Below are 26,363 nucleotides of genomic sequence, written 5' to 3'. Positions count from 1 at the left end.
TCCGCCCTCAGCCATTCCGTCCATCTCTCCAGCACATCAAAAAGCAATCCAACACCAAAACCCGCCTCACAACCATGACAACCACCCACGCCCCTACCCTCCGGTCGCTCTACCGCCGCCTCCTGCGCGAACTCCCCGTGCACCAGCCCTCCCAAACGATCCTCTCGCACCCCTCCCCGCTCCTGCGACGCATACGGACCTCCTTCACCTCCCCCAGTACCTCCTCACCTTCCCCCGCCTCATCAGCGGACACAACCCCCCGCATCCAAGCCACCGAACAGTTTGTGCAATACCAGCACGCGCAGCGCATGTACGCCACGCTGGTCGAGCGCTACAACCCGGGCATGAACATGAACGAGGAGGAGCGCGTGCGGCTGACGGCGCGGAGGGTGGGCATGGATTTGCCTGCCGAGTTCCTCGCCAGCAAGAGTGGCGGGGCCGGCGATGGGGGCCAAGGGGAGAAGTGAGGCGGGCAGAGAAGGTGGGAAGCTTTGCACGGCGCGGGGCGTGGTTAGCGGGGCTAGGCGATTGTCGCGCTTGGGGAGGAAGAGGAGGGAATAAGGGAGGGCAGGGAGGTTGAGTGATGCGATCGTGCCTCCGCCGAAAAGAACTCGGCAGCTAGAGGGGGGTTGAGGGAAATGGGAATCCCGTCAAGGGTGTGGCACAATCAGACGCCGCGCCTGGAGCATCACCATCGTTGTTTCTATGAAACCGTTTAGAGCACGTTCCGTCTTGGGGCTGCATGGATCTTTGACCTTGGCCGCCGTACAGGAGCAGTATAGATGGACAACATGTACCTCCTAGGAGCTTGTATAGTGTGGGTTGATAGCCCTCGATTCTGCATCGTGTGTGCAGCATCACTTTGCACGACGCAAGAACCACTTTCGTGCTTTTAGTAACGCCCTCTTTTGTTTTCCTGCATGTTTGATCTACCTTGTTCGCATCCGAGAGCGACTAGACGGCCCGATCTTGTGCTCGACGGACGGCTATAGCAGCTGAAACAGTGCCTCCATACTGGCCGTGATCCAACGACAGGAACAGAGACGATCAGAGCGTAACACAGGCTAAGAAATAAGATCATCAACACAAGCATCGCACACGGGACAGTAGCAGCCACAAGCCATGAAGCCATTCAATTCAAATCCCCAAACCAAACCCCCCATCACCCCTAACCACCATGAACCAACATCTCATCTCCCCAATGCACCCATCTAACCAAATCCGCTATGCAACCCCATGATGCCCGTCATGATCAGATCCACTCCACAAGTTGCAGCATAGCCTCCCACCCATCACAGCTCTCGTCTCTCGGCAGTCATGAAGAATAGGAAAGGAAAGGAAAAAGATGGGAAAACCGCGTTCCCCTCAACAGGGATACGTCCGCAGCGCAAAACGCAAAAAAACGCAACGCTATGCACAGCCCACCTAGGCGTAATATGCCCGTCCGCCCGGCCCGGCCGAATAATCAGAGAACACCGAAACCTGGCCCGGAGGCCCGAGAGGATAGCATCGAACAAGTCAAAGCACAGCCGTAAGAAATAGTTGGAGTAAAAGAGGGGCGCCTGAACGGCCAAGGGGTGCTGAAAGGGAATATAGAGGGCTCGGATAGCCGTTCGGTCGGTAGATCGTTCTTGCTCGCTGACATGGAGTCGTCATGTGCTGCCGTAGCTGAATCGTTCAGATCGTTGAGATCGTTCTCGCACGTGTCTAGCTTCGTGAAGCCGTAAATTCGTAATCGCTGTCGCATGAAGGGGAGAAATAAGGAGGAGGATGACAGTGATGGTCGAAGGTAGGTGGATCCAAGGAGGGAAGGTGTAGTAGTAGACCGGAAGGTATAGTGATAGACAAAGGAGAGGAACGAATAATAAGCAGGCCAGCTCGGCACCGGCCTAGTTAGCGCGGATGACTAGTTTCGACAAGAACTTATTCGACAGGCTGTCGAAGTCGTTGCGGTCGAATTTCGCCTCTGCGCGGCTCTTGAGGTAGGTTTCTGTATCCGGCATGTCAGCTGTCTTGTCTTAAACATGTTTTCGAATCGACTCGAGGACATACCGTATTTCGTCACGTGCGAGCGCACCTCGGTCATCGCATCACAAACCGCCTGATTCGAGCCCAGCAAATGATGATGCTTCCTGCTATCCCACTCACTAAAACTCGGCAGCTTCTGCGAGATCGCCGAAAACAATCCCACGATAACGCCCACGGGGGTGGTCTCCATATCCGAGCAGAACTTGTGCACGGCCGCCGGGTCCGGGACGCGGTAGTGGCAATCGAACTGCATCTCCTCCCAGACGGCCAGCAATATCGCCGCGAGCATGAAGATGGTGGGCCAGTTCTTCAGCTTCTCGCCGGAGTAGACGGAGGAGTAGAGCGCGGAGAGCTCCTCCAGGATGTCCTTCTGCAGCTCGCGCCACATGTCGGCGAGCGCGCACTTGATCTGGAAGTTGATCATGACGGGCGCGACGGTCTTGCCGTTGAAGCGGCTATCGTCGTTCTCGATCTTGCCGATTTTAGCTTCCTCCTCTGACAGCCCGTCCACCAGCGTCACGTGCAGCGTCAGATTGTACGCGACCACGAGTTTCAGCGCTTTGCGGATTACGGGCAGCTTTTCGCGTAGGTAGTACCGGTACGCCGTCTTCAGAATCTCGGTCAGGAAGAGGGTTCCCTCAAAGTACTCGTCAACAAACCGCTCGAAGCCGCCATCGATATGGCGGTCAAGGTATTCGGAAAGCACAGCGTGCGAGACGCCCTCCATGCCGGCCGAAAGCTTGGCAGTCGTGACTTCGAACTCCTTGTGCGCCTTCTGATCCGCGTCCACGGCCTCGACCCAGTCCATGCCGAAGCACTTGTCGTCTCGGACAAAGACCTCGCGCGCAGAGATGGGGAGGTAGTATCCGTAGCCGTGCGTGATCCAGAGCGGCCGCTCCTGCGTAGAGAAGCCCTTGATGTTGCCGACGGAGAAGCCGAGGCTGATGTGGCGCTCGAAGTCGGCCTTCCAGTCCTTCATGAAATAGGCAATGTCCTTGATGTCCACGCGCGTGCAGGGGACCTGCCAGAGCCGGGCGTGCGAGGGCTGGCAGCCGGCGCACGGGTCGCCCTTGTCGCACGTCTTCTTCAAGAACTTGCAACGCAGACAGGCTCGGAGCTTGCGGATCTCGTGAGCCTGCTGTCTTTGGTCTGGCCGCAGCGGGCCGCGTCTCCGGCCGACGCGTTTCTCGGTCACGTTGTCCTTCTTCGTTGAGTGTGCAACGGTGGTCTTCTTCGCAATGGTCTTGGTGACCTTGGCGCCGACAGGGCTCTTCCGTCTCCTGGAAGGCGGCGAGCTGAGGCTAGACGATGATGAGGGTGACGTGGAATAGACAGTCGGTTTGATAGTAAGAGCTTCTACGGCGGCTGACGGGCTGACGGTGGCTTGGATGGGAGAATGACTGAGGCTGTGATTATGGCTGTGGTTATGGCTGTGGGGCAGACCGTGAGCAACGGGCGGATAAGAGAAGTCAAGGTTCTGCTCGGACTGGGGAGAGTACAAGGCGAACTGGCTGATCTCCTCCCAGCTGCCGCAGGAGTGCGCCGATACTGGCGCCACGTCTGACTGCGCATTCGAGGAGTTCGAGTCGGTGCGTACGTGGAGGGTCAGGTACGGGTTTGAGACGGTCGGTTCCTCGAACGACTCGAAGGACCGGCGGGATTGCGGGAAGTCGACGGTATTCCAGCCAGCATCACTGCTTCCTAGCGAGCGGATGTCAAGCCAGCTTTCACCGGGGGAGCTGCCGGCAAAGCTGGTAGCCGGGACGAGGTCGGTGGACGAGAAGCCTTCGTCGACGTACGAGTTCATGAGCTCGGCCTGAAAGTCGTTCATCTGAAACGGTGCCATGGTGTTGAGCGACTCCATCGGGCCCGAGTAGGTCATTGCAAACGACGTCGCGGCGTCCATGGACATAGTCGCTGGGTGTATCGGGACTTGCGTGGTAGACATGAAGTTCATCGGAGAAGGCTGGAGGGGCTGGGCGTATGCTCCGCCATAAGACGCTGGGTTGAGGGCGGCATCTTGGAGATAGGACTGCTGGTTGGGCTGTTGATACTGAAACTGCCAGTCGGTGGTGCTCAACAAGGCGGCTGAGGGGTCGATTGATTGATGGAAGCTGAGAGTGCTCGTATGTAACGGAGCGGTGCTCGTCGCGGGCGGTGCTGCCGTTGTCGGTAGCGGCTTTGAATCGTTCATAGTCATTGCTCTTCTTGAACTGGTGCTGGCGTGGCCATTGTGAGACATTGTTTGCTCAAGGATGAGCGGCCAGGTCGAGGCGGACAGAAACGACAAGCGCTGCTGGTTGGGGTCGAGGGCGTCGAAGGTCAGGAAGGCATCGTGGGAGAAGTCGAGGTTGTCCATTATGTTCTTAGGTAAAGCAATGATGTTGTTGACGATAGGCAGTCAGATTCAGCTCGGGGGGAGGGGGCAGTGCGCAACTGCGTCGTCGAAAGTCTCACGGGGCGGAGTGGGCGTGGGCGTGGGACATCACACCGCCAGCGGCCGTTCTGCTGAGTTTGCGAGGTCGAGCGGGTGGGGAAACCTGGGAAACGCTTGGGGTTCTTCGATTTCCCAGTCCAACAACTGGCGGTGAGGGAGCGAGGCGGGATGCGTGGCTAGCGGCAGCTTATCCAGCCACTCAGTGCACTGGGCACGATGCTGTCAGCGTCAGCTGCTGCTGCTTGCCCGTTGATCGTGCACTGAGATTCTCGAGGCAAAGGCGTAAAACACTTCAGGACAGAGAAGTCGAGATGATTTACCCGCAAGCACCTGAAAATCCTTCGACGGGCATGTTCAACTCCATATGAGCTCAAGATACTCATCTACTCCACCACGACCAGCTCCGCGCATCGATTCAAGCCTGACCGCCATCTCGCCGCCAAGCCTCCTAGCGCACTCTTTCCCGAGGCGCCGGCGCCGAATCCTGGAACAGCAAATCGTCTCTCACCACTGCCCGCTGCCGGCAGCGATGCGCACGCATCAATTGCGCGATCCCACCTCAATTCCAGGTGCGGATGCCGGAGACGATCAACAAGCTGCAAGCCATCCGTTGACCCTCTCTTTGCTATTGCCTCTGCCGTGAATCAGCTAGTTAAGATACCAGCCCACTGTCGAGGTGCGAAAAACCCGCCGGCGAAAAAAACCCCATCCACGCGCCAGAGAGCAACAACCCCTTGGGCCTCGTGTCCAACCATTCCATGGTAGTGCCGGCAGCGTTGCTCGTGAGACTCTGCCGCATGCGCCTGTGCGACCACAAGCCAACTGCCTTGCTTGGAATGAGCATCTCGAGGAAAAGGTTCCGCTTGAGAATAACTACCGTGGCGAGCTGTCGAGGCATGGAAGTCCTATCTACTTCGGCGCCCAATATTCTAAGCTCTGAGGAGCCCACATAAACATCACTCGCAGTCCCCAAGAGAAACGAGAATCCCCAGCCGCCGAGCAGTCCTCACTTGTCTACGTGCTTGTACACTGTATCATCGACGCCGTTTCTCCTCCTGCAGCCCGCCGTCTCCACCCGCACCCGCCTCCCCATGCTCCCCCCTGACCACGAAGGTAGCTAGCCCAAGAGGAGCTGAGGTCAAGTAACGTGTGCTACTCCTACGATCGTGCTACTAGTCGCCACTATGGGTATCCAGCTCGTGACACACCCAATCTCCTGGCATCCGGGCGAAGAGTCTCGCGAGTTGTTCTCTTGCTTTCGCCCTTGCGTCCTCCGCATGACGGCCTCGCTTCAGAGCATCATGCTACGAATCCCGAGGCGGCGGATCACTGTAGTATCCTCTTCTGCGAGGTATCCAAGAATTTGCTCTTCAGTAGCACAGAAGAAAGAGCTTGGCGGTTCCGGTAGCGTTTGCCCACCGTGAGAGAAATTCGAGGAGTGCTGGGCGGATGTCTCTTGTATGACACTCAATCTCTAGAACAACGCTCTCATCAAGACCGTAGAGACGTTTAGAAGAAGCGAAGGGCAAGAGGTGAATACAACGGAGACGCAAAGCATCAAAGCGAACGACTTGGGTCAGCTTGTTCGGTTTGCCTGGCAATTGGCGACTCCAGTATGCGCAACCACGGTGATTTTCAAAAGACAAGAGATGGATCACAAGTATTTGGCGTGAATCCTGTGCACAGTAGATGCTCTACGATCTTATTTCGTTACCTGCATACATTGCTCTCCTGCACCGAACCACTAGCCTACATCAATCTCTCCCGCGCCCCTATCCTCCCCTCTCCCCCCAAATCCGCCGCATCCCCAACACCCACACAGCAGGCTGCCACCTCGAGACTCGCCTTCCCCACAGCACTCCTCACACCCTCCCCCTGCCCCTCGCCTCCCTCCTGCTCTTCCTCCACCCCCTGATGATCAAGAACAGTAAAATCCCCACCACGCCAGCAAGCGCAACATACCCTGCCGTCGCCGCCGGCTCCGCCTCCCTAACCGCCTCCTCAACGCCATGAATCCTATCAATCGCCTTCCCAAACGAGCCCGTCTCCTGCGCAGCCGGCTCAGCCACCACAGCCCCACCAACACGAAGCTGGTTGATATTGCTCGGAGCAGCCTCGATCTCGAGGCCGCCATTGCGCCTGCGCAGCGTCGGCGCCGCCGTCGATGTCGAAAACGTGGTGACGTACGTCGTGAAGACGGTTGTCGGGGCCGCGACGGTCTCGGCGGCGGTGCCCCACGGGTCTGAGATGACGACAGTGGAGATTGGCGGGGCCGAGAGGACCACGGTAGACACGGGCGGGGCTTCGAGCACAACAGTAGAGATGGGCGGCTGTTCTAGGACCACGGTCGAGATGCCCGGGTTCGGGAGGACAACGGTGGAGATTGGCGGGGCTGAGAGGACCACGGTGGAGATGGGCGGTTGTTGTAGCACAACAGTAGAGATGGGCGGCTGTTCTAGCACAACGGTAGAGATGCCCGGGTTCGGGAGGACGACGGTAGACACGGCCGGCTGTTCTAGGACCACAGTCGAGACGGGCGGCTCTGGGCGCTCGATGACCGCATACCCGGCCGAGGTCGCGATCACCAAGGTCGAGCTGGCGGGCGTCGAGGTGATGGCCGAGGTGATGGTCGAGGTGATGACGTATGTCGACGAGACCACAGACGAGGACGCCGGATCCTGTTCGCCATTGCAGTTGACGCACTTCTGGCCGATGATGTTGGGGTTGGCGACACCAGGGGCGAGCGAGCTCTTCATGTAGCAGGCGCCCGTCGACGGCACATAGGAGGTGACGAGGCAGTCCTCAGTCTCGGAGCAAGTCGTGGCGCAAAGCTCGGCGCTGCTCGTGTGGACCAGCTTGATGTCGCGGCCGAAATGATCCCAGCCACAGACGATCTGGAAGTTCTCGCCGTTTGGCGCCGTGAAGAACTGGTCGCCATCGAAGGGGCATTTGATACCGTAACCATCGTAATTCGGCCGAGTGACCGTCGTCTCCTGCCGACGCGCAAGAGCCTTGGACGGACGGGCCGCTCCACGTCCGGACCGAGCGTAACGGGCAGCAAGCCTGCCTGAGATCTGCGGGCGCTGGGGTCCTTGGAGGACATCACTATCCCCAGTGGGAAGCTTGCCACCCCACAGCTGAGCGAGGTCTTCCAAGCGGACGTAGTCCTTGCCGTCAAGCTGGGATCCGACGGGGACCTCACGTGCGATGCAGCGAACGGCGTCTCCTTCAACGCACTCGTGGGTGATGATGTGGATCGTCTGGACATCGCGTACACGGAACCGTGGCTCTGGTGCGTCGGACTCGTGCGTTTTCTTGAACGCTCCATACCAGTCGTAAAAGTTTCGGCGGACATCGGAGACACGAACGTAGTCGTCACGGTTCAGCTCATTCATAGGGCGCACTTCCTCGGGAACGCAAGCCCGATCCTCTTTCAAACATGCGCCCTTTACGACGTGGATTGTCGGTTGGTCTTCCTGCCTGGCGAGAAGCTTAGGCGACTCTGCGCCCTGCGTGGCGGGGTATTCCGTGGCTTCGTATTGCATTTTGGGCGCGTTGCGGTCATGCTCCTCATTAAGGCGCTCCTGCTCCTTCTCCAGCTCCTCCTGCTGCAACTTTGCCGCGTGCTCTCTTCTTGTCTGCAACGCGTTAGTCTTCGACTTGTTTCTAATAGCTACGGTCTGTGCTAGCTGCTGCCAAAGCCTTTTCTCTTCTTGATGCCTGTGCTTATACCTCTTGGAGGGAGACCTTTTCAAGGGAGGGGGAGGGGTCCCGTACCTCTGGGCTCCAGTTCCATGGAGCAAAATTCCCACAGTCCTTCTTCTTGCAGATAGCGGTGTAAGCCATGATTGCAGTGTCTGAGTTGTGTTGTGATGTTGTGAGGTTGCGACGGCCTGGGATAGATGTTCTATTTGCTGGATGGTGAAGAGCTGGGAATGAAGTGACGAAGAGCGGCTTGAGGATTATTTATGCCACGCTGGAGGCTTTCGCGAAAATCCTCAGCCCATAGTTTGTTGGTAGCCGTGTTCTCATTTATGGTTCAGGAAGACCTCCGCCAACGGTACGGATGAATGGAACCACAATAGAGAGGCAAGCTGCCATGGAACCTACCGTGGATACAAGAACGAAGTACTTGGAGAGTAAGAAGAGTGGGCCTTGCGTGAGAACGTCGAAATCTGTGGGGTGGAAATTCCACTTGGTTCCATAGTTAACCGCCCCTGAACCATGGTACCGAGCGGGAGACGGAATTCAACGGTTTGCAAGAAAACGTGGGCACGAGGGGAATGCAAAGAAACATCTCACGGTCGGATACGTGCTATACTCCCTTCTTGGGGATGAAGGAGCGATCTAATGCGTAATGTTCGTTTCAGTGGAGTGCAGAGTCGTGACGGTGTTGATGCGATAGCTAGAGATCGCCATCCATCATTGAACATGGGAACGCGTGGGTATCTCACTCATGATCTTGCCGAGCCAGATAATTGCAGGTACCCGCGGGAGAAAGCATGCGGCGATAAGATACTCGAAGACGTTGTTCAAGGTGCGGTGTCCGAACAAGCTAGTCACTATCCCAAAACCGGTACTAGGCCGTGCCAGGTCCACGGATCCAGCAACGACCCTCCGGTCAAGGGTTCTCCACTGCGCACAGTCAGTAAGATTGAGGGGCTTACGCACTATTAGAACCGTTGCGGGCAATATCTGTGGAACAGATTCCCTGGTGTAGTTTGCCTTGTTAGTGGCACGTTCCAAATCAAAATCTAAAGACCTTAGAGGTTATAGTGAGGTTTGGTCAAGTCGATAACTTGAAGCAAAGGAATGAACCTGGAGTAGTGACCCCTCAACGGCAAGGAATAGTATGAATTGGATCGGGGCAGCAAGGATCGTATATGAGATTGGCTGAGAGCCAGACCAACATTCCGCGATTCCCCACCAACATCCGCCCAACCAACCGTTGCCACATGGATGACGAACGAAAGAAGAAATAGATGGAGCGTGGAATGAAGCCAGCTGCCTCTATCATTTTTCGAAATTTTCAAGTTTTTGCATCATACGTTATGCTTGCCGTGAAATTCATCACTCCACAAAAGTGCCGCAGGATAAACCGCACTCGGACTATGAAATCTCTAAGAGCCGTCGCAACATCATCAATGGGAGGCATTCTTCAGAAGCTTCGTAATTCGTTAACGCTATGCTGAGTCATGAAGTCGTGTAGTCGTAAATAGGTTGTGTCGTGCCCACTTCTCGCTCCAAGCCATCTTCAATCTTGCCTTGCGGCATTTCTCTGTCTTTTTGTTTTGTGTTTACTTCAACACCTCCGCTTCAACGGTTGACAAGCGAGGCGATCTCGAGCTGTCCAGCTTGGCGCCGATCACCGCCATCCACATTCTCGCAGGCAGTTATTGCACCGCTCGTAGGCCCTGACGTTGCCACGTCCACAGTAGCAGGCTCTTAAAGACGCTCTGCTCGAGCGCCTGCTCGCAGTATCGAATCCGGAGTCACTTGTCCTTGGGCTGCTGTCACCGCTACTGGCCTCAGCGTAGTTACTGCTGCCACTGTCGTAGTCACCAATGGATGTGGTTGTGCTCCTGCGGCCCGTGCCGATAGCAACCGGCAGCCCTTGGACGACACCGCCTTGTCCCTGTCTTTGCCCAGGATACATGCCATCGTTCACAGAAAAATTTCGACATATCATATAGGCCTGCATGGCGGCGCCCTCTCGAGCCAGCTCGTCGGTCTCGTATTCAGTATCCGTAGTGTATTCCCGGTTGTTGACGCGAGCGGTGCAGGTGTATCCGTTGCGGGAGCGGAAGCATACGAACTGCGGTTCAGGCCAATGACGGCGCTGGCAAAGGCCTAAGAGAAGCCAGTCAGTACGAATGGTAAGCAAGCTTTGACGTATCATTATCGAATTGGCTGCATTGATGCCACACAGCCTGAATAGCTGGCTACAACCCGCGAGAGATAACTGGGAATTGAATATGTCGCTGGCGTGCTCCAATCGACGACAGGAGACTACGAGATGATTTCCAAGCATTTCAAAGAACAACACGGTTTCCAAGATGTCAGGAGCTTGCTCCAAGAGATCATCGACACCAGAAGAACGACGGCATCCCTACCTGTAAGGTACATTATGTAAAACATGGTATTGCACTAAAGACGAGGGCTGATGGCTGCAATAGGCGTGACGTATGACAGTATGGGTGGCTTGCTGATTCGGTGCGCTGCTGGACTTGCTAGTTGGAGCCCGATCCGGTTGGTTTCCGCTCTGGCAACGGTGGAAGCAGGAAGATTCGTGACTTCGGTAGCACAACAGCAGGATGCTTTTGAAAGTTTGGATACAACCACGGAGAACAAGGACAGTGGTCCAATGGCTTGAGGAAAACACTAAATAGACATCAACAAGGTATGGCGAGTGGGTCTTGAGAGCGAAAATGTTGGGCTGGCGGACACATCAGTCCAACAGCGGAAGACGATACTTCTATTGCAGATGAGGCCGCAGCGGCATTGCCTGGGTATGCACCCATCGTCTAGAGCGTCGAAAACATTGGTCGCTAGGAATGGGAAACATGCGGGCCTGGCTGAGGCTCTGTACGAAGACCCATATTGATGTGTTGGCGTAGGTCTCCGCCAGTAAAGCGAGGGTTCCAGAATGTCAGCTAGGTGATAGACGGGAGTGAGCTGCTCAGGGCGCTCCAAAAAGTTGTCGATCCGAGCGTCCAAAAATTCTGACGCACAGTGAAGTCCCCGATCACCAGCCTGTTAATCACGCTATGCCTGCAGCTTGGTGGCGAAGCGCAGTCTGAGTGGGCTCCACCTCGCAGAATTTTCCGGTGAAAGTCCTGTAGATTGAACGACCTCGCCAGTTCTCTGGAGCACACGACCGGAAGAAGCCTGAACAAGCGCCGCAAAGCGCGGCTGGTTAGAGTAGCTCTTGAAGGCCGCTAATGCAGTTCTCCCGTTAGATCAAAGGTACAACAACTACGCCAAGCGCATCCTGCTGTGTGCTGTATGCACTTCCGATCAATTGAGAGATTCCTTAGCGTCTTTCAACAGTGCTGGTTCGTAACGCCGCAGCGGGGCGAAGGTCTAGTTGACGAGTGTGTACCTTGGACTCGGGCCTGGCGTTGGTGTTGAAACCTCTCTTCTATCTGTTCCTGACAAGCTAAGTGGAGAGACCTCGCTTCGATGATGGACGACTGGTCCGGAGCTTGACACGCTCCCGTGATGTTTACTGCAGAGAAATGGTGGCTTCAACGTTCAAGCGTAGCACCCGAAGCGGCAGGCTGCTTTGTTGTACCAGGGTTGACGCTGACTATGGCTCCAAGGCCAGGCGATGGGTTGGAGATTACTCGAGTACCTCGATTCTGCTTACGGGACCCCGGACACCCGTGCTTCATGCATAGTGAGTTGGCAGACGCTTGACGCCCGCCGTGATGGCCCTAGATGCGCCAAACGCCGAAACGGGGCCTTGAGCAACGGATACTAGCGGTGCCAGAGGTGCGCCGGCATGGATTGCCGTTGAGGCACCGGCACGACTTGTGGAGATGGGGGATGGTGAGAAGCCAGGGCGTGCCTGTTGTACGAAGATTCCGGTCTAGCGACGTTGACAACGCAACGACGCGTCCATCTGGCGTTCAAGGCAAATCTGCAACGTCCGCCATTGCGTGCTTGCCGACGCGAGGCTAGAGCGCGCTGGTAAGCTTGCAGACGCAGGAAGCGGAGCGAGGCACGAGGCACGAGGCACAGTGCGTTGCACCTCAGTCAACCGAGTACTCTACAAGATCTCTTGCGTCAAAGCGGACAGCGAGCATCGTATCTGTAGAGCATCTGCGAGCAGAACCGATTCCGGTGAGTGATCTAGCACGACGACAGCTCTCGCGGGAGCTCTCTTTCTGCGGGAGGAATTGGCTCTGTGCTCAGCAAAGCGTGAGGTTGAGATGGAGGTGTTTTCCTATCGCGGTACGCCAAGACATGTTGAACGGAGGCGGTGAGACGAAACGCGGAAGCCGCCAGGACGGCGTAGATTTCGAAGGGTCCAAGCTCTCCGGAAGGGCTGGAGGAGAGGGGCGCTGAGGGGTTGAAAGACGAACCTCATTACTTTCCTGTACCTGAGAATGTCCAGATATCCTCTCGATGTACTCTGTATCATGAACCCTCGTAGCCGTAGAAGATGACAAACCCCCAGCCTCACATGGCAGGCGGCTCCCCGGCGGCACTCCACCTGCCGATGGAGCGGGGATATTTCGAAGATGACCCGAACGAGCCAGAAAGACCATGACCTTCAGACTGTCGAGTTCTCGAAAAGACTGGTTCATCTGGAAGCAGCACCTAAACTTACAAACGCGAAGGATCTACCAAATTCGTACTTGTAGCTCTCTTACAATGTCCAAAATCTACAGAGTCACCCTCTTCAAGCTTCCCAAAGAAGAAGACATTAATGGCGTCCTCCCCAAATATGCAGCCCTAAAAGACGAAGCTAAGAAGGTGCCTCCCTCCCCCCCAAGAAGCCCCTTCCCTCAACCTCGCTCACACCTTCCGCACAGGACGGCAAACCCTACATCCTCTCCGCCAGCGCCTCCCGCATACACCAAGACCCACGCAACCAAGGCTTCACAGTCTGCGCGACCACAAGCTTTGCGTCACTCGATGATATGCGGTATTATGACAACGAGGACGAGGCACATGGCGCGATCAAGACGTATCTGAAGCAGAGGGTTGAGGGGCCGCCATTGATGGTTTATATGGACAAGGAGTAGACGAAAGCACTAGGCCAGGGATTAGGGGCTCTGAGAGTTCTGGCGAATGGGCGACGTCGGCGGCCATCTGATCCGTAGCTGATGCGGAAAGCCGTGGACAGATGGCTGTGCACGAACCGTATAAGGTTGTATAGCATTGAGTCTCAAGTGAAACTGGACTCGAAATACTTTCCCAACACTGACATGGTCAACTCTTCAACACCGCACGCCAAGTTCCCCAAGTGCTTCCGGTCCCTTCCGCAGTCCTCGCAAATAACGCTCTGGGCGCCTAAAACCCAACCTTCCCCTCAAAGTACCTTCTCATCTTCTCCGCACACCCCCATGGGATGAGATACACCGGGTTCATCGCCGCGACCCTGTCCCCCTCGTCAAACACTTTCCCCTCCACCTCCCCAACCTCCACATCCCTCGTCCGCCAGTGAAACCCGGCACTCAACGGCCCCTGAAATTCCTCCTCTTCGTCCCCCTCCGTCTGCGCGTCATCGTAGCTGTAAACATGCTGCGCCGAGCTGAACCCCGCGAGGTTGTAGCACGTATGATACGCGTCCGGATGCTTGCTCGGCTTATCCCTCAAGCCATAGTGGCCCTGTGCGCAGCACAGAATGTACCGTATCAAGCCCTCGCGACTCCACAATGACGGCGGGGGACCCGCGCCCGGCTTGCCGGGACCTGCCACGGCAGCCTCGACAAGCGCCCAGCACCCCCCGATCCAATGGCTGTAGCAGCCGTCAACGAGCTTGTTCGTGCGGCCTGCCAGCCCGCCTTCGGGCGCGTACTGGCGACTCGACAGCCACGCAACCAGCGCCGCGACATTGAGATATCTCGGGATAGTTTCGTGCGGCGGACCAAGGATGCACAGCGCACCCAGCGCGCAGAACGTGTACGCGCCATGCGCCTCATTTCCCGGCGCGCCCCCAATGCCCCCCTCATAGCTCTGGCAGCTCGCGATCCACTTCGCCAGGCCATCCACAAACGTCTCAACACCAGCCTCCTTAGCTGGAGAATCCGCCGGCAGCTCGAGCGGCAGGTTGAGTAAAGAGATGATGACGAGCGCGCAGAAGGCCCCGCGCGTGTCGACTTCGCCGTCGGCACACATGCTAAAGCCCCCACCGGGCTGCTTCATGCGGCCCAGCCAGTGCCACATTGCTTTGCGGTCGATGAAGTCGTAGGAGTCGGGGGTGGCGCCTAGGGCCGCGCAGAGCACGGCTGTGTAAGAGGGCGCGAGGTGGGGGAGTTGGCCGTGGCCGCCGCCAAAGCCGCCGGAGGGGTGCTGCGCTGCATCGAATGTGTAGATCATGCTGTGCGAATGGTCGTTAGACGCTTGCTTGCACATGGCTTGCTTGAGATGCCGGAAGCTGGCGGTTGGGTGAGACGTACCTCTCCACGCGTTCTGCTATGTCTTCACCTAGGAAAGAAAGCCCAGCAAGCGCCCAATAGAGTATCCACATCCGAGATGCATCCATAACCGCGAACTGCGGAGGGTAGTCCCCAAGGGCATCTTGCAGAAACTCCACGTGAGCCGCGCGTGAGAGCTCAGGGATGCCATGCGAGTTAAGCTGGGGCTGCCAGTCCTTCAATCCCTTTCCCGTAAGGAACGGGAGGCATTCCTGGATAGTCTTGTCTTGGAGTTTTGAGGTCTGTGTTTCCAATTCATCGCGGATGGGCGGAGGACATGAGAATAGCTCAGGTACGGATGCCCATGCTGTCCTGGTCAGCTCGGGCGGTAGCTCGTCGTCGGACATGCTCTCGAAGTCGTCGTCGACTTTTGCATCCGAATCGGAGAGTTCTTCAACACGGGGTCCTATCATGGGCTCTTCTAGGTTGGCGGATGGTGCCTCGGGCGGCGGTGTTTGTGAAGACATCGGGGGTTTGATTTTGACCTTTCTTCGACTGCTACGAACAGGGAAAGGAGACATAAGTTAGACAGCGGAAGTTCTCTTTGTTGTATTACCCGTATGGGTTACTGCTTGTTGAATTCAGGTCGCTTGCCGTTCTGTTGCGCCGCATTCGGAAGAAATGAATGCCATTGTTCTTGACAACCGTATCGGATGAGTCTCACCAGAATATCTCCTCACAACGAAAGGGTTTGCACTTCACAAATACTTCGAGCTTCAAGGTTGGAACTTTACCTCTTCGTAGTCGTAGGGCTGGAGTGCAGTCGGATTCTTCGGGATGAGAAAGTCTGGCAAGCCGATGCGAGCCGTTCCCGAGCCCGTTTTCGCTCTCCGGCGCCGTTCCGATCTGCGCTGCTGTTTTGATGCTTGCAACCAGGTATGGAACACCATCAACTTTCTGTTCTGAGAGGTGACTGTCTACAAGTGGACGACCTGGGGGGCTTGAAGCACAGCCTAAGGCCAATCGGTTGTACCTGCCGCGTCCTGGAATCCGGGGCGCTACAGGAATCCGGGGTTACTCTACTGACATGGCTCTCCACACTCCGTAGCGGTGCTCCGCAAACTGGCCGGATACACATATATAGCCTGGACTGTAAGAGTGTCTACGAAACCGCTGAGTTACACTCAATAGCTCACGTTCTGCGGCCGGCTTTCTAATACAAATCCATCCGTCATCCACTATCCACTATCCACTATCCACCATCTAGCAGCCCACTCTCGTTCTTACTACCACAATGGCCCATGTCGGCGCCTTTCCCCAGGTCCAACGCTACATAACCACGCACAATGACGAAGGCAAAGCCATTTTCTCAACAGCCTTACCCGAGGAAAGCACGATGAAAGAGCTGCCCGATAACATGGCCTTCGCCCTCTCTTACACCACCGCGACCGGCTTCCCCATCTCCCTCGCAGAAGACAAGGACATCGAGATCTACTCATCCTACCTCAACAGTCCACCCGGTCTGAACATCTCGAACGGCTCCGTCCTTCGGCATGTCGACCTTGCGCCCGACACCACCTGCGCCATGCATCGGACCGTCAGCTTGGACTACGGGGTCGTGCTTGAAGGCGAGATGGAATTGATACTAGATAGCGGGGAGAGGAAGACGCTGAAGAGAGGGGATGTGGCGGTCCAGCGGGGTACAATGCATGCGTGGCGAAATCCAAGCAAGACGCAATGGTCGCGAATGATGTTTGTTCTACTGCCGTGCCAGCCTGTGGAGGTGGGCGGGAGGAAGTTGAAGGAGGAGTTCGAGGGCCAGATGCGAGGCGTGAGGAGCTCGGATTAGCTCAGAATGGCGACTTGAAGGGGCGCTGCTTCTATTTCTCAATGGGCGTCGCGTTGAGCGCGGTCGGCGAGGTTGTGCAGCAGTCCTTGCATGTAGAACTGTGCGTTTCCGGTGTCTCCTGTGAGTGCCGGATCCATGGGAACGCAACTCATAGGTAAAAGCACCATAGGTACTAGAGTCATGGGCACTGGAACTATCGGTACTGGCACCATGCATACGGGCCCTACAGGTGCAGGGAGAGCTGGTGGTTGAGCTAGTGGTTGAGCTGGTGAGCGGGCTTGTGGCCGAGCTGGTGGCCGAGCTGGTGGCCGAGCTGGTGAACGAGCTGGCGAGCGAGCTGCCCCACGTTTTGATGCGGTCGAACTCGTCGCAACCCGACTGGGAGAGGACTGTTCGGCAGCGGTGCGCCTCTTCTTCTTAACTCCGTCCTTCCTGCTGAACCCCGCCCGCTCAAGTGTCCGATACACGGTAGCCAGAGAAGGCTTGGTACCAAATTGCTGGTCAAGCCAGGAGGCCATCTCATCAAGATGGGGAGTGGTAGGTTGAGATCTGATCCATTCGATGAGCGCCTACAACCTGGTCAGCCAGCATCCTCCATAGTGACACACTGTATACTACTCACATCTTCCTGCGCGACCGTAAGAAGCTTCGGACGACCGCGAATCACTGTTTGAGGGGTGTAAGGGTTGCCGAAGAGCTCCAGGTTCAGCCGCATGCGGTAGATGGTTGTCTTTGAAACATTCACAACTTTTCCGATCTCCACGATGGGCGTATCCTTCTGGAGAAGCGATACGACGGTGTTGGTAGCGTCTTCATTCACTCTGCGACCCATTGCGGCCTTGGTGTTGTCGTGGCGATAGTCCTATGGAGTGAACTGCTCTGGAGGAGCAGCAGATTGCATTGCGAAAGAGTCACGTGACGGTTGATCACATGTCCGCGCATTCCACCCCGCGCATCCTCAACCACAGGAATCACCGATCAACCAGCTCAGCAATGGCCGACGACTCTACGCCTAACACGTTCTACGCTCTCGTAACCGGCGCAAACAGGTACTCCACTCCGTCCCACAGTCTCCCGCTCCATCACCAACTCCAGCCCCAGTGGCTTAGGCTTCGCAATATGCACCCGCCTCATCGATGAGTTCCTGCAGACACGCCCCCAATCTCAGACCCTCCATCTGATCCTCACGACGCGCTCGCGGCAAAAGTGCGGCGATTCCATATCGCGCTTGGAACACCACCTGGAGAAAACATATCGTGACATTGAGCGCAAACTTCCCGGGGCCCGGCTTCTCCTGCCACGCCGCGTCCGTTTTCAGGGCGAGATATGCGACCTCACTTCCATCCTGTCCGTTCAGCGCCTGTGCCAGAAGCTGCTGGGAACACAGGTGGCCGGCGGAATAGAGAAGCTCGATGTTCTGATACTCAATGCCGGAATCGGCGGGTGGATAGGCGTCAATTGGGGGAACGCGATATGGACGATATTGACGGATTGGGTACATGCAACCACGTGGCCGACACTGAAGAGGAGTGCAGTCGGTTGGGTTGTGAAGCCGCAGCTACCACTTACTGCCCGGGCTGCGAACGGAAAGGTCAATGGAAAGAGTCACGGTGCCGAGAGTGATGCGGCAGAGAGCCGTGAGACTAGGGAGAAAGAACCGCCGCTCGGCGAGGTCTTCGCAGCGAATGTGTTCGGCCACTACCTACTGGCGCACTATCTCGCACCTCTGCTTTCGGCCTCGTCGAGGGCGCCGGACCGAAGGGGCAGGATCATCTGGTTATCGAGTCTCGAGGCCTATGCCCACAGCCTCCGCCTTGATGACTTTCAGGGGCTGAGACACGATCTCGCCTACGAGTCTTCCAAGCGCCTTACAGATGTCTTGGCCTTGACGTCCGAGATGCCGAGCTCATCGCCGTGGGTCGACCAACATCTTTCTTGCGAGAGGTTTACCAGTGCCAGTCAGGCTGCGGGTGAAAGGTATAGCCCAGAATTAGTGAAGCCCAAGATCTACGTCGCGCATCCCGGCATCTGCTCCACAGGAATTTTTCCTCTCCCCTGGATCCTCGGCCTCTTTATGACAGCTTCCTTTTACGTAGCCCGCTGGCTAGGCAGCCCGTGGCACACGTGTTTGCCTTACCAAGGCGCTTGTGCGCCGGTCTGGTTGGCGCTTGCGGCGCAGAGCACGTTAGACAGCATAGAGGAGAGGGGGGGTAAGGGGAAATGGGGCAGCGCGACGGACTGGCGGGGCAGAGACCGCGTGGCGAGGACGGAGGTTGAAGGGTGGGGCTGGGGAGGGAGGGTTGGCGAAGAAGTGAAGAGAGGAAGGTGGAGGTATGCGAAGGATCTGACTGAGGAAAGTAAGGTTGAGTTTGAGGAGCTGGGAAGGGCTTGTTGGAAGGAGATGGAAGGGCTACGAGAGGAGTGGGAGGAGAGGCTGCAGGACGCAGGGGTCAGGTAGCCGCAAGAGCGTCCTGAAGAGTAAAAAGGGTGCTGAAGGATTTTAGAGATTAGAAGACAACCTAGCAATAACAGCAAACAGTAGAAATTGGCTTGAACTTTTCTCGGATTAGACCTATAGAGTGTGCCGACTGCCCCTCTATCAAACTTGAAACTCTCCAGAACGTGTCGAACGGTTTCAAGAATCTGACAGCACGGAAAGAACACCATAGGACACCACGCTCTCTAGCAGGTGACTCGCTTACTATGAGTATACATAACCCTAGAAAAGAATCTTAGCCTCATTGGGTTTACTGTTATGCACTAGCTGCGTATCCTATATTCAACCGGTGAGGAAACTAGGTACCCACAACAGCCACGAACCCGGTACGTCTTGTAAAGCACTGGCTTACAGCTCATTTCGCAGCAGGCCACACTCTCGTAAATCAACGTCCCAATGTTCCCTATACCAACATACACCACTGTCAAGCGACTCGCCCTGACTTCCGCACGACCTGTAGAACGTACGAAGAGGACGCTGATGTTCTATAACGACATGACTGTAGCCTGAGCCGATCACAGCCGCAAGTCAAATACTTACATGACGTAGAGACCCGATAAGCCTCCTAAGGTCTGCTGTTACAACATTGGTTCCTCCGAGGTATCTGCGAGACTTTTCACTGCCGATTGCCACTTCGTGAACGCCAAGGCATGTTGTGCTTCGGATTCCGGCACAACTGAACAGCCTGGAGGCGTTCCTCCCACCAATGGGAAACGTTGAGTCTGGGAGGAAGTGGGATGAGTGGGATGAGGTGAAGGGCGGGGTGGACCTTGGGGGTGAAAACATTGGCGCCGAGATACTCCAAGGACGGCTTGAGAAAGACATGACGCACTCATACGAGGCGAACAGCCTGATAAATCCGCCATCCGCATTTTAACCATCCCGTGTTTCGGTAGGGGTGCCAAGATCTTACGACGTGAATTTCCAACTGATGCCGAGACCACAACCCATGGAATATACAGCACCTGATTACTGCCTTTGGTCGGAAACGTAGGGGTCCCTAGAATCAACTCTTGGCTTCTCTCATTGCTGCAGCAGCCTCTGCCGAAAGAGATAGGAACCGAAAAGTAGATAAAGGAAGCCGTCGCCGTCATGTGCACTCTCAACTTTCACTTCAGAGCAAAGCCTTGCACTGAACATACATGTTCAACTTCTCTCTGTTGGCATTCAACCTCAATCAACCAAGCGTCGACAGTTGTATCTAAGACAACCCATCACTGTTCATACCAGAACTCCAACCTTGTATACGGGCTCATCACCTACACCAGCCACTATGGGCAAGGCGAAGGGCTCCGGTGCGGCCCAGCAATACGAGAAGCATCCATTCCAGCTCTCGGTGGAGCAACTGGCCTCTGCACTTAACACCAACACTGAGCAGGGCCTAAGCCCGGCGGCAGCAAAGGAAGCCCAGAGGAAGTATGGAGAGAATATGCTCTCCGGCCAGGAGGGCGTCAAGTGGTACTCCGTCCTCTTAAAACAAATCAGCAATGCCATGATCTTGGTCAGTTTCTCAACTTAACATATCAAGCTACAGTGACTAACCCCTGTTCAGGTCTTGGTGCTAGCAATGGCACTCTCATACGGCGTCCAGGATTGGGTTGAGGGCGGCGTTATCACCGCCGTCATCATACTTAACATCTCGATCGGATTCTACCAGGAGTTCCAGGCCGAGAAGAAGATGGACTCACTCCGAGCGCTATCTTCACCAACAGCTACTGTTCTTCGTGGCGGTAACATTGATTCCATTGCCTCGGCGGAGGTGGTTCCAGGAGACGTCGTCCTGTTCAAGACCGGAGATACTATTCCTGCAGATGTGCGCCTTTTCGAGTCCATGAATCTGGAGTGCGATGAGAAGATTTTGACGGGCGAGGCTCAGCCTGTTGCTAAGATCCCAGATCAAGACTTTTCTGGCCACAACGAACTCGAAACCGGTGTCGGTGATCGGCTGAATATGGTCTATTCATCTACAACGGTTACGAAAGGTCGCGGACGAGGGGTAAGTCAGCACTTTTAGCACAGAATGGGGCAACGAAGCTCGATTTATATCAGCACTGACATGGCTTAGATTTGCGTTTTCACCGGCATGCACACGGAAATCGGTCGTATCGCAGAATCAATGCAAGGCAAGACTCGAAAGCCAAACCGGTCGATGTCACGCAAGTACGGCAGAACTCAACCAGTCAAAGGAGCGTTGCTTCGATCCTGGGACGCAGTCGGCAAATTCTTGGGCTTGACGGAAGGCACGCCTCTCCAGATCAAGCTTTCGAAGCTGGCTTACATGCTATTCGGATTTGCCATTATTCTAGCCATCATCGTCTTTGGCGTAAATCGGTTCAACATCACCACCGAAGTTGCGGTGTACGCTATCAGCACAGGTATGTCTTGTGTCTTTCCATCTGAATCATTCAGCATGAAGCTGCGACCGAACTGGAGGTGTAATCAAGATGTACTAAAGAGCTGGCTTCATATCCGTGTTCAACCCATGAGCTCAGAACTGAGGTTGAACGACTTGGACACGGTTCTACACTCAGGATACTTCCAGTGGCTCATGCACGGACCCATGAGCTGCCAGTGGTTGCCTCTATCACGACTGCAGCTTTGTCGCAGCCTCATGTCGAATGGCTTGACGAAATATTGCGTTGGAAACTGACTGATTGAAACAGGTATCGCCATGATCCCCGAGTCCCTTATCGCCGTCCTTACCATCACGTTCGTCACCGGCATGACGTCTATGCGCAAACGCAAAGTGCTCACGCGAAAGCTGAGTGCTCTCGAAGCCCTCGGCGGTATCACCAACATTTGCTCCGACAAGACCGGTACATTGACGCAAGGACAAATGGTCACAAGGAAGGCTTGGATTCCGGGTGTCGGTATCTACTCGGTCAACAACTCAGACGAGGCTGCCAACCCCACCCAAGGTACAATCAGTCTTGGTGTTGCTAAGACTAAAGAGGAGGTGGCCGCTGAAAGAGAGGCAAGAAAAGAGGAACTCGATAAGCTTCGAAGCGCGGCTGCTCTCAAGTTCGAAGAGCCCGTGGAGAAGACTCAACGTGACCAGAACAGGCGGACCGAACAAGACTTTGACGACGAGAAGACTCTGGGAGGCAGTGAAGAAGGAAACGCTCCCGAAGTTACCCCCGAGCTCGAAGCTTTCCTCCATTCCGCTGCTCTCTGCAATTTGGCTACCGTCCGGTATAACGAACAAGAGAGGAAATGGCAGACCACTGGTGATCCAACCGAAGTTGCGCTGCAGGTCTTTGCTCACCGCTTCGGCATGGGCAAGGCTCCACTCGAGAGAGAGCAAGGATGGAAGCAGCTTGCTGAGTATCCATTCGACAGCACCGTGAAGCGTATGTCCGTCGCCTACAAGGTTCCGAGTGATGGCTCAACTCTCATCTTCGTCAAAGGCGCCGTTGAACGAATCATCGACTTGTGCCCAAGGGTCGGTGTAGGCAAGCACGAGCTAGATATGACGGAAGAGGTCAAGCAATCAATCAACGAACAGATGACCGTCCTTGCCGATCAAGGATTGCGTGTGCTCGCTATTGCGCGCAAAACGTGGACAGGTCAAGACATCACCGAGAAGACGGAGATCCCTCGCGACGAAATCGAGAGTGATCTGACCCTCCTGGGACTTGCCGGGCTCTACGATCCACCACGCCTCGAGACTAAGGGAGCCGTTCGTGAATGTACCAACGCCGGTATCCGTGTGCATATGCTTACCGGCGACCACCCTGGCACTGCGTCGGCCATTGCCAAGGAGGTCGGAATCATTCCCAAAGACTTCAGCATCCTTCCAAAGGAGGTTGGTGACTCGCTCGTCAGGACCGCTGCGGAATTCGATGGAATGACGGACGAACAAATCGATCAGATGCCGGAACTCCCGCTGGTCATCGCCAGGTGCGCACCGCACACCAAGACGCGCATGATCGCCGCTCTTCATCGCCGCCAACGCTACGCAGCCATGACCGGTGACGGAGTGAATGACGGGCCGTCTCTTCAAGCAGCCGACGTCGGCATCGCTATGGGCCTTGCCGGCTCCGACGTAGCCAAGGGAGCCTCCGACATCGTGCTCACAGACGATAACTTCGCGTCGATCGTAAACGCTATTGAAGAGGGACGACGGATGTTTGACAACATCCAACGCTTTGTACTCCATCTCCTGACATCCAACGTGGGGGAAGTTATCCTCCTCATCTGCGGTCTCGGCTTCCAAGACGTCAATGGATTCTCCGTCTTTCCGTTGTCCCCGCTCCAAATCCTGTGGATCAACATGGTTACCTCAGGGTTTCCTGCGTTCGGCTTGGGGCGTGAGAAAGCCAGCTACAATATCATGACACGTCCACCGCACGACAACAAGAAAGGCGTTTTCACGTGGCAGATCATCACAGACATGATCGTGTATGGCATGATCATGGGCATCTTGACGCTGGTAACCTTCATCATTATCGTCTACGGCCCCGGCGACGGCCAGCTGGGCGAGGACTGCAATTCACATTGGAGCGAGGGCTGCGACACCGTCTATCGCGCCCGCTCGGCTGTCTTCGCGGAACTCACATGGCTCATTTTGATCTCCGCGTGGGAGTTCAAGTCCATCCGCCGCAGCATGTTCAGGCTTGACCCGTACAGCGAGAGCAGGTTCCCCTTCTTCAAGGACATCTATGAGAACAAATTCCTCTTCTGGTCCGTCGTCCTGGGCTCCCTCGTCGTGTTCCCCTGCATCTACATCCCCGGCTTCAACACCACCGTCTTTCGCCAGACGAGCATCACGTGGGAGTGGGCCCTCTCAGTGGGTGGGGTAGTCATCTTTGTGCTGGGCATCGAGCTGTGGAAGCTCATCAAGCGCAAGACTGGATGGTTTGCGGAGGGTGATGAGGACAAGGTTGACGGAGATAAAAGAAGGAGCATGGGGCTGAGTTTAAGGCAGGGCTTCTTCACCATGTCGCGCCCTACCAGCCTGGCGAAGAATGACAGCGGAAGCAGGAGCATGGAGAAGAAGGATAGCGGCCAGAGTGGCAATAGCAGCGGAGTGGGTGGCTTGAGAATGCCGGGCACGCATCAGGTTGTGTAAGCGGTGGTTGTTCTATGGCGCTTCGGATTGTAAGGTTTCTTTGTTTTCCTTGGAATGTCGACTTGAGGTGTTGCTGCGGAACAGTACAGGTTTTAGAGTAACTAAGAACTCATGGATAATGCCGTATCGCCAGCTGCGAGCGAGAAATGACCACAATTGCGGGAAATCGTCTTCCATCACCAGAGTTCCGAAGCTCTTTGAAGTCTAAACCCCCTGATTGTGGAATAGAAGCTCAAGCTGGCTGAAGGTTAATGAAGTTGTCCTTGATGCATTCGTATCAAAGTTTTCGTGCGCTGAAGACGGCCATGAAAAAGCTCAGATGCTACTGCCTTGGCTTCTACTTCTGGCCATTCGTGTTGACTGTTTGAGGAGGACAGGTCGATTTGACTGGGGAGCGGCCAAGGTTCAGCTGGCTTTTTCGGTCTCTCCTTCTTGAAAATGTGGTACAGATCTTGGTCCGGGAATGCATCCTTCCCGCTATGGTATCCGTATCTTCGGAAAACCTCTTTTGCTGGATCCAATTCTTCAAGAATCAACCCCTCCAGAAGATCGATCAAGGGTCCCTCTTCCGACTGAACCGTACCTTTCTTAGAGACTGGCCTCACTGGCAAGAACCAGTACGTTTTGCCCATTCCAGTCATTGGGAGAGATAGCCGGATCGGGTGTTAATTTACCATAAGAACCAAACACTGTTTCTTGAGAAGAATCGAGCCGCAGCGATACAGATGTCTCTATGGAATGTCGGGGTCTCGCGATGTCCTCTTTGAAAGACTACATTTGACAAAGTAGGCCCCGCAGTTGCATTCGCCCATCGTCGAGCCTTCCCGAACTGTTGCATTGCAATACGAGGTCCTGCTTGTTCAAAACCTTGATGAACAGGAACATGTAGCTAGCGACCCTGTGGTTCAAAAAAATATGGTCACAAGCGGAGAGCCAAGACCAAGTCGGAGCCACTTGTGCGTTGGGCTTTAGGCGAGGTGACTTAGGTGAGCCCCATAGAAATCATGTCAATTGCCTCTCAATGGATCGCGTCCAGATGCCGGTCACACAAGTATCATTGACTAAGCCTCGTAACTTGCTTGTGATCCCAGAGAGAGCAATGATCCTATTAGATTCCTTCGTGAGCGAACATCCTGCATAAGCTGTCGCTATTTCGTTCCAGATGGAGAAAAATCCATCCATGTCGATGCCAGCATCATTTGGACATATATCGTTGGAAATGATGCGCACGGGGGGTCGCGAACGGTTGGCGGATTCCGGGAACGGCCGAGCAAAGCAGAGAAGCCGAATGGTGATTCTTCCCAAGCAGTCAACTCGTTACATTCCCAAAAGAGTTGGTGTTGGCCGAAGTGTAAGACGCAAGACGAGGGGATGCGTTCTTGGACAATCCACGCTCTTTTAAGTAGAGGCAATCGGTTGAAGTACTCCTAAATTGACGGCGTTTGTTCCACGAAACAGAGAGGTTCCGTTTGACTGCCATGAGGAATGTTGACCGTCTATGCATCCAAGATACGTTTATCTCGGCCTGGAAAACAGCTTTTGCTTCCATCGGCGGATGCTGTCGCTGCGATATCGCACAAGGCATTGCCGTAAACCTTGTGCATGTTGACGGATTCCTGCTGCCAGCCTTCCGGTGAGTCTCGGATAATGCACAGTGAATCGATCTAAAGGTTGAAGCTGCCCAACTTTCTTGCTACGTAAACAGCATGCCGATAAGTGCGAGGCAGTTGCTCTAGAGCAAGACCAGTCTTCATCGATTCAAAATTTGCCAGCTTGAGTAACACTACTAGCTTCTTACCACAGCAATGGCTTAAGGTCATATATTTTGCCCTATCTGCTACCTCACGCTTCTCGAAAACCTGTACATGTTCCTCTCCTAAGGAGCGTAGGTCAAGAAGTCGAGTGGGAAGAAAGCGTTCATTCCGACTACTGCCACAGGAGGCATGCACGAGGGAGCAAATCCCAAGCCAGCGGCGTGCTACGTTCAGAGACACATCGGAACCCGTCCGGGTTCCTACTTCCTTTCTTACGAAGAAGCCCATGGAATATAAACTGGCCGTGTTAGCTGGACAAGTGCAAAAGTGTAGAGAATCTGACCCTTTTGGCTTCGCATAACAAAATCCATCCCGGAGCCACCAATCCTATCACCTGGAGTAAAACCTCGCCCGCCTCTCTCCGGCTGCTGTGATAGTGCTGACTGGTGTGCCCTCGGCGCATCTAGCACTGTGACGTGACGGCACAAGCGAGGGCTGAGTCTAGCTATCGAGAAGCTTGCGATGAGGTCTTGGAAGTGGGCGGCGTTGTTGGTGTGATAGAGATCTGGTCGGAGCCGCGCGGGTTTGATTGGCCTAGCCGGGCGGCAACAGACTGCAGCCAGCGCCGCCATTTTCACC

At 55.4% G+C, this 26,363-nt stretch overlaps 9 protein-coding genes across 9 annotated transcripts; 5 read left to right on the top strand and 4 right to left on the bottom strand.

Annotated features, from left to right (window-relative positions):
- Nucleotides 1-74: 74 nt before the first annotated feature.
- On the top strand, nucleotides 75-467 carry W97_06223 (uncharacterized protein; the record flags this gene model as incomplete). Its single annotated transcript, XM_007783948.1, has 1 exon — nucleotides 75-467. The coding sequence occupies one exon, from the start codon at nucleotides 75-77 to the stop codon at nucleotides 465-467; it is 393 nt and encodes a 130-aa protein (XP_007782138.1).
- Nucleotides 468-1,889: 1,422 nt separating this feature from the next.
- Nucleotides 1,890-4,387, bottom strand: W97_06222 (uncharacterized protein; the record flags this gene model as incomplete). Its single annotated transcript, XM_007783947.1, has 2 exons — nucleotides 1,890-1,990; nucleotides 2,053-4,387. 2 exons carry the CDS (start codon nucleotides 4,385-4,387, stop codon nucleotides 1,890-1,892), a joined length of 2,436 nt encoding a protein of 811 aa, XP_007782137.1.
- A 1,940-nt stretch (nucleotides 4,388-6,327) lies between these two features.
- Nucleotides 6,328-8,311, bottom strand: W97_06221 (uncharacterized protein; the record flags this gene model as incomplete). Its single annotated transcript, XM_007783946.1, has 2 exons — nucleotides 6,328-8,103; nucleotides 8,198-8,311. The coding sequence occupies 2 exons, from the start codon at nucleotides 8,309-8,311 to the stop codon at nucleotides 6,328-6,330; spliced, it is 1,890 nt and encodes a 629-aa protein (XP_007782136.1).
- A 4,533-nt stretch (nucleotides 8,312-12,844) lies between these two features.
- On the top strand, nucleotides 12,845-13,218 carry W97_06220 (uncharacterized protein; the record flags this gene model as incomplete). Its single annotated transcript, XM_007783945.1, has 2 exons — nucleotides 12,845-12,946; nucleotides 13,006-13,218. 2 exons carry the CDS (start codon nucleotides 12,845-12,847, stop codon nucleotides 13,216-13,218), a joined length of 315 nt encoding a protein of 104 aa, XP_007782135.1.
- Nucleotides 13,219-13,486: 268 nt separating this feature from the next.
- On the bottom strand, nucleotides 13,487-15,026 carry W97_06219 (uncharacterized protein; the record flags this gene model as incomplete). Its single annotated transcript, XM_007783944.1, has 2 exons — nucleotides 13,487-14,516; nucleotides 14,596-15,026. The coding sequence occupies 2 exons, from the start codon at nucleotides 15,024-15,026 to the stop codon at nucleotides 13,487-13,489; spliced, it is 1,461 nt and encodes a 486-aa protein (XP_007782134.1).
- Nucleotides 15,027-15,847: 821 nt separating this feature from the next.
- On the top strand, nucleotides 15,848-16,402 carry W97_06218 (uncharacterized protein; the record flags this gene model as incomplete). The annotated part of the gene is made up of 1 exon (XM_007783943.1): nucleotides 15,848-16,402. One exon carries the CDS (start codon nucleotides 15,848-15,850, stop codon nucleotides 16,400-16,402), a length of 555 nt encoding a protein of 184 aa, XP_007782133.1.
- Nucleotides 16,403-16,440: 38 nt separating this feature from the next.
- On the bottom strand, nucleotides 16,441-17,234 carry W97_06217 (uncharacterized protein; the record flags this gene model as incomplete). The annotated part of the gene is made up of 2 exons (XM_007783942.1): nucleotides 16,441-16,971; nucleotides 17,025-17,234. The coding sequence occupies 2 exons, from the start codon at nucleotides 17,232-17,234 to the stop codon at nucleotides 16,441-16,443; spliced, it is 741 nt and encodes a 246-aa protein (XP_007782132.1).
- Nucleotides 17,235-17,395: 161 nt separating this feature from the next.
- On the top strand, nucleotides 17,396-18,860 carry W97_06216 (uncharacterized protein; the record flags this gene model as incomplete). Its single annotated transcript, XM_007783941.1, has 2 exons — nucleotides 17,396-17,451; nucleotides 17,504-18,860. 2 exons carry the CDS (start codon nucleotides 17,396-17,398, stop codon nucleotides 18,858-18,860), a joined length of 1,413 nt encoding a protein of 470 aa, XP_007782131.1.
- A 1,312-nt stretch (nucleotides 18,861-20,172) lies between these two features.
- W97_06215 (uncharacterized protein) lies at nucleotides 20,173-23,970 on the top strand (the record flags this gene model as incomplete). Its single annotated transcript, XM_007783940.1, has 4 exons — nucleotides 20,173-20,400; nucleotides 20,452-20,895; nucleotides 20,965-21,274; nucleotides 21,563-23,970. 4 exons carry the CDS (start codon nucleotides 20,173-20,175, stop codon nucleotides 23,968-23,970), a joined length of 3,390 nt encoding a protein of 1,129 aa, XP_007782130.1.
- Between the last annotated feature and the right edge of the window lie 2,393 nt (nucleotides 23,971-26,363).

This window comes from Coniosporium apollinis, assembly GCF_000281105.1.
Source record: "Coniosporium apollinis CBS 100218 chromosome Unknown supercont1.30, whole genome shotgun sequence".
Lineage (NCBI taxonomy): Eukaryota > Fungi > Ascomycota > Dothideomycetes > Coniosporium > Coniosporium apollinis.
The sequence above is the reverse complement of the archived record's forward strand: the minus strand, read 5'-3'. Positions and strand labels throughout refer to the sequence as shown.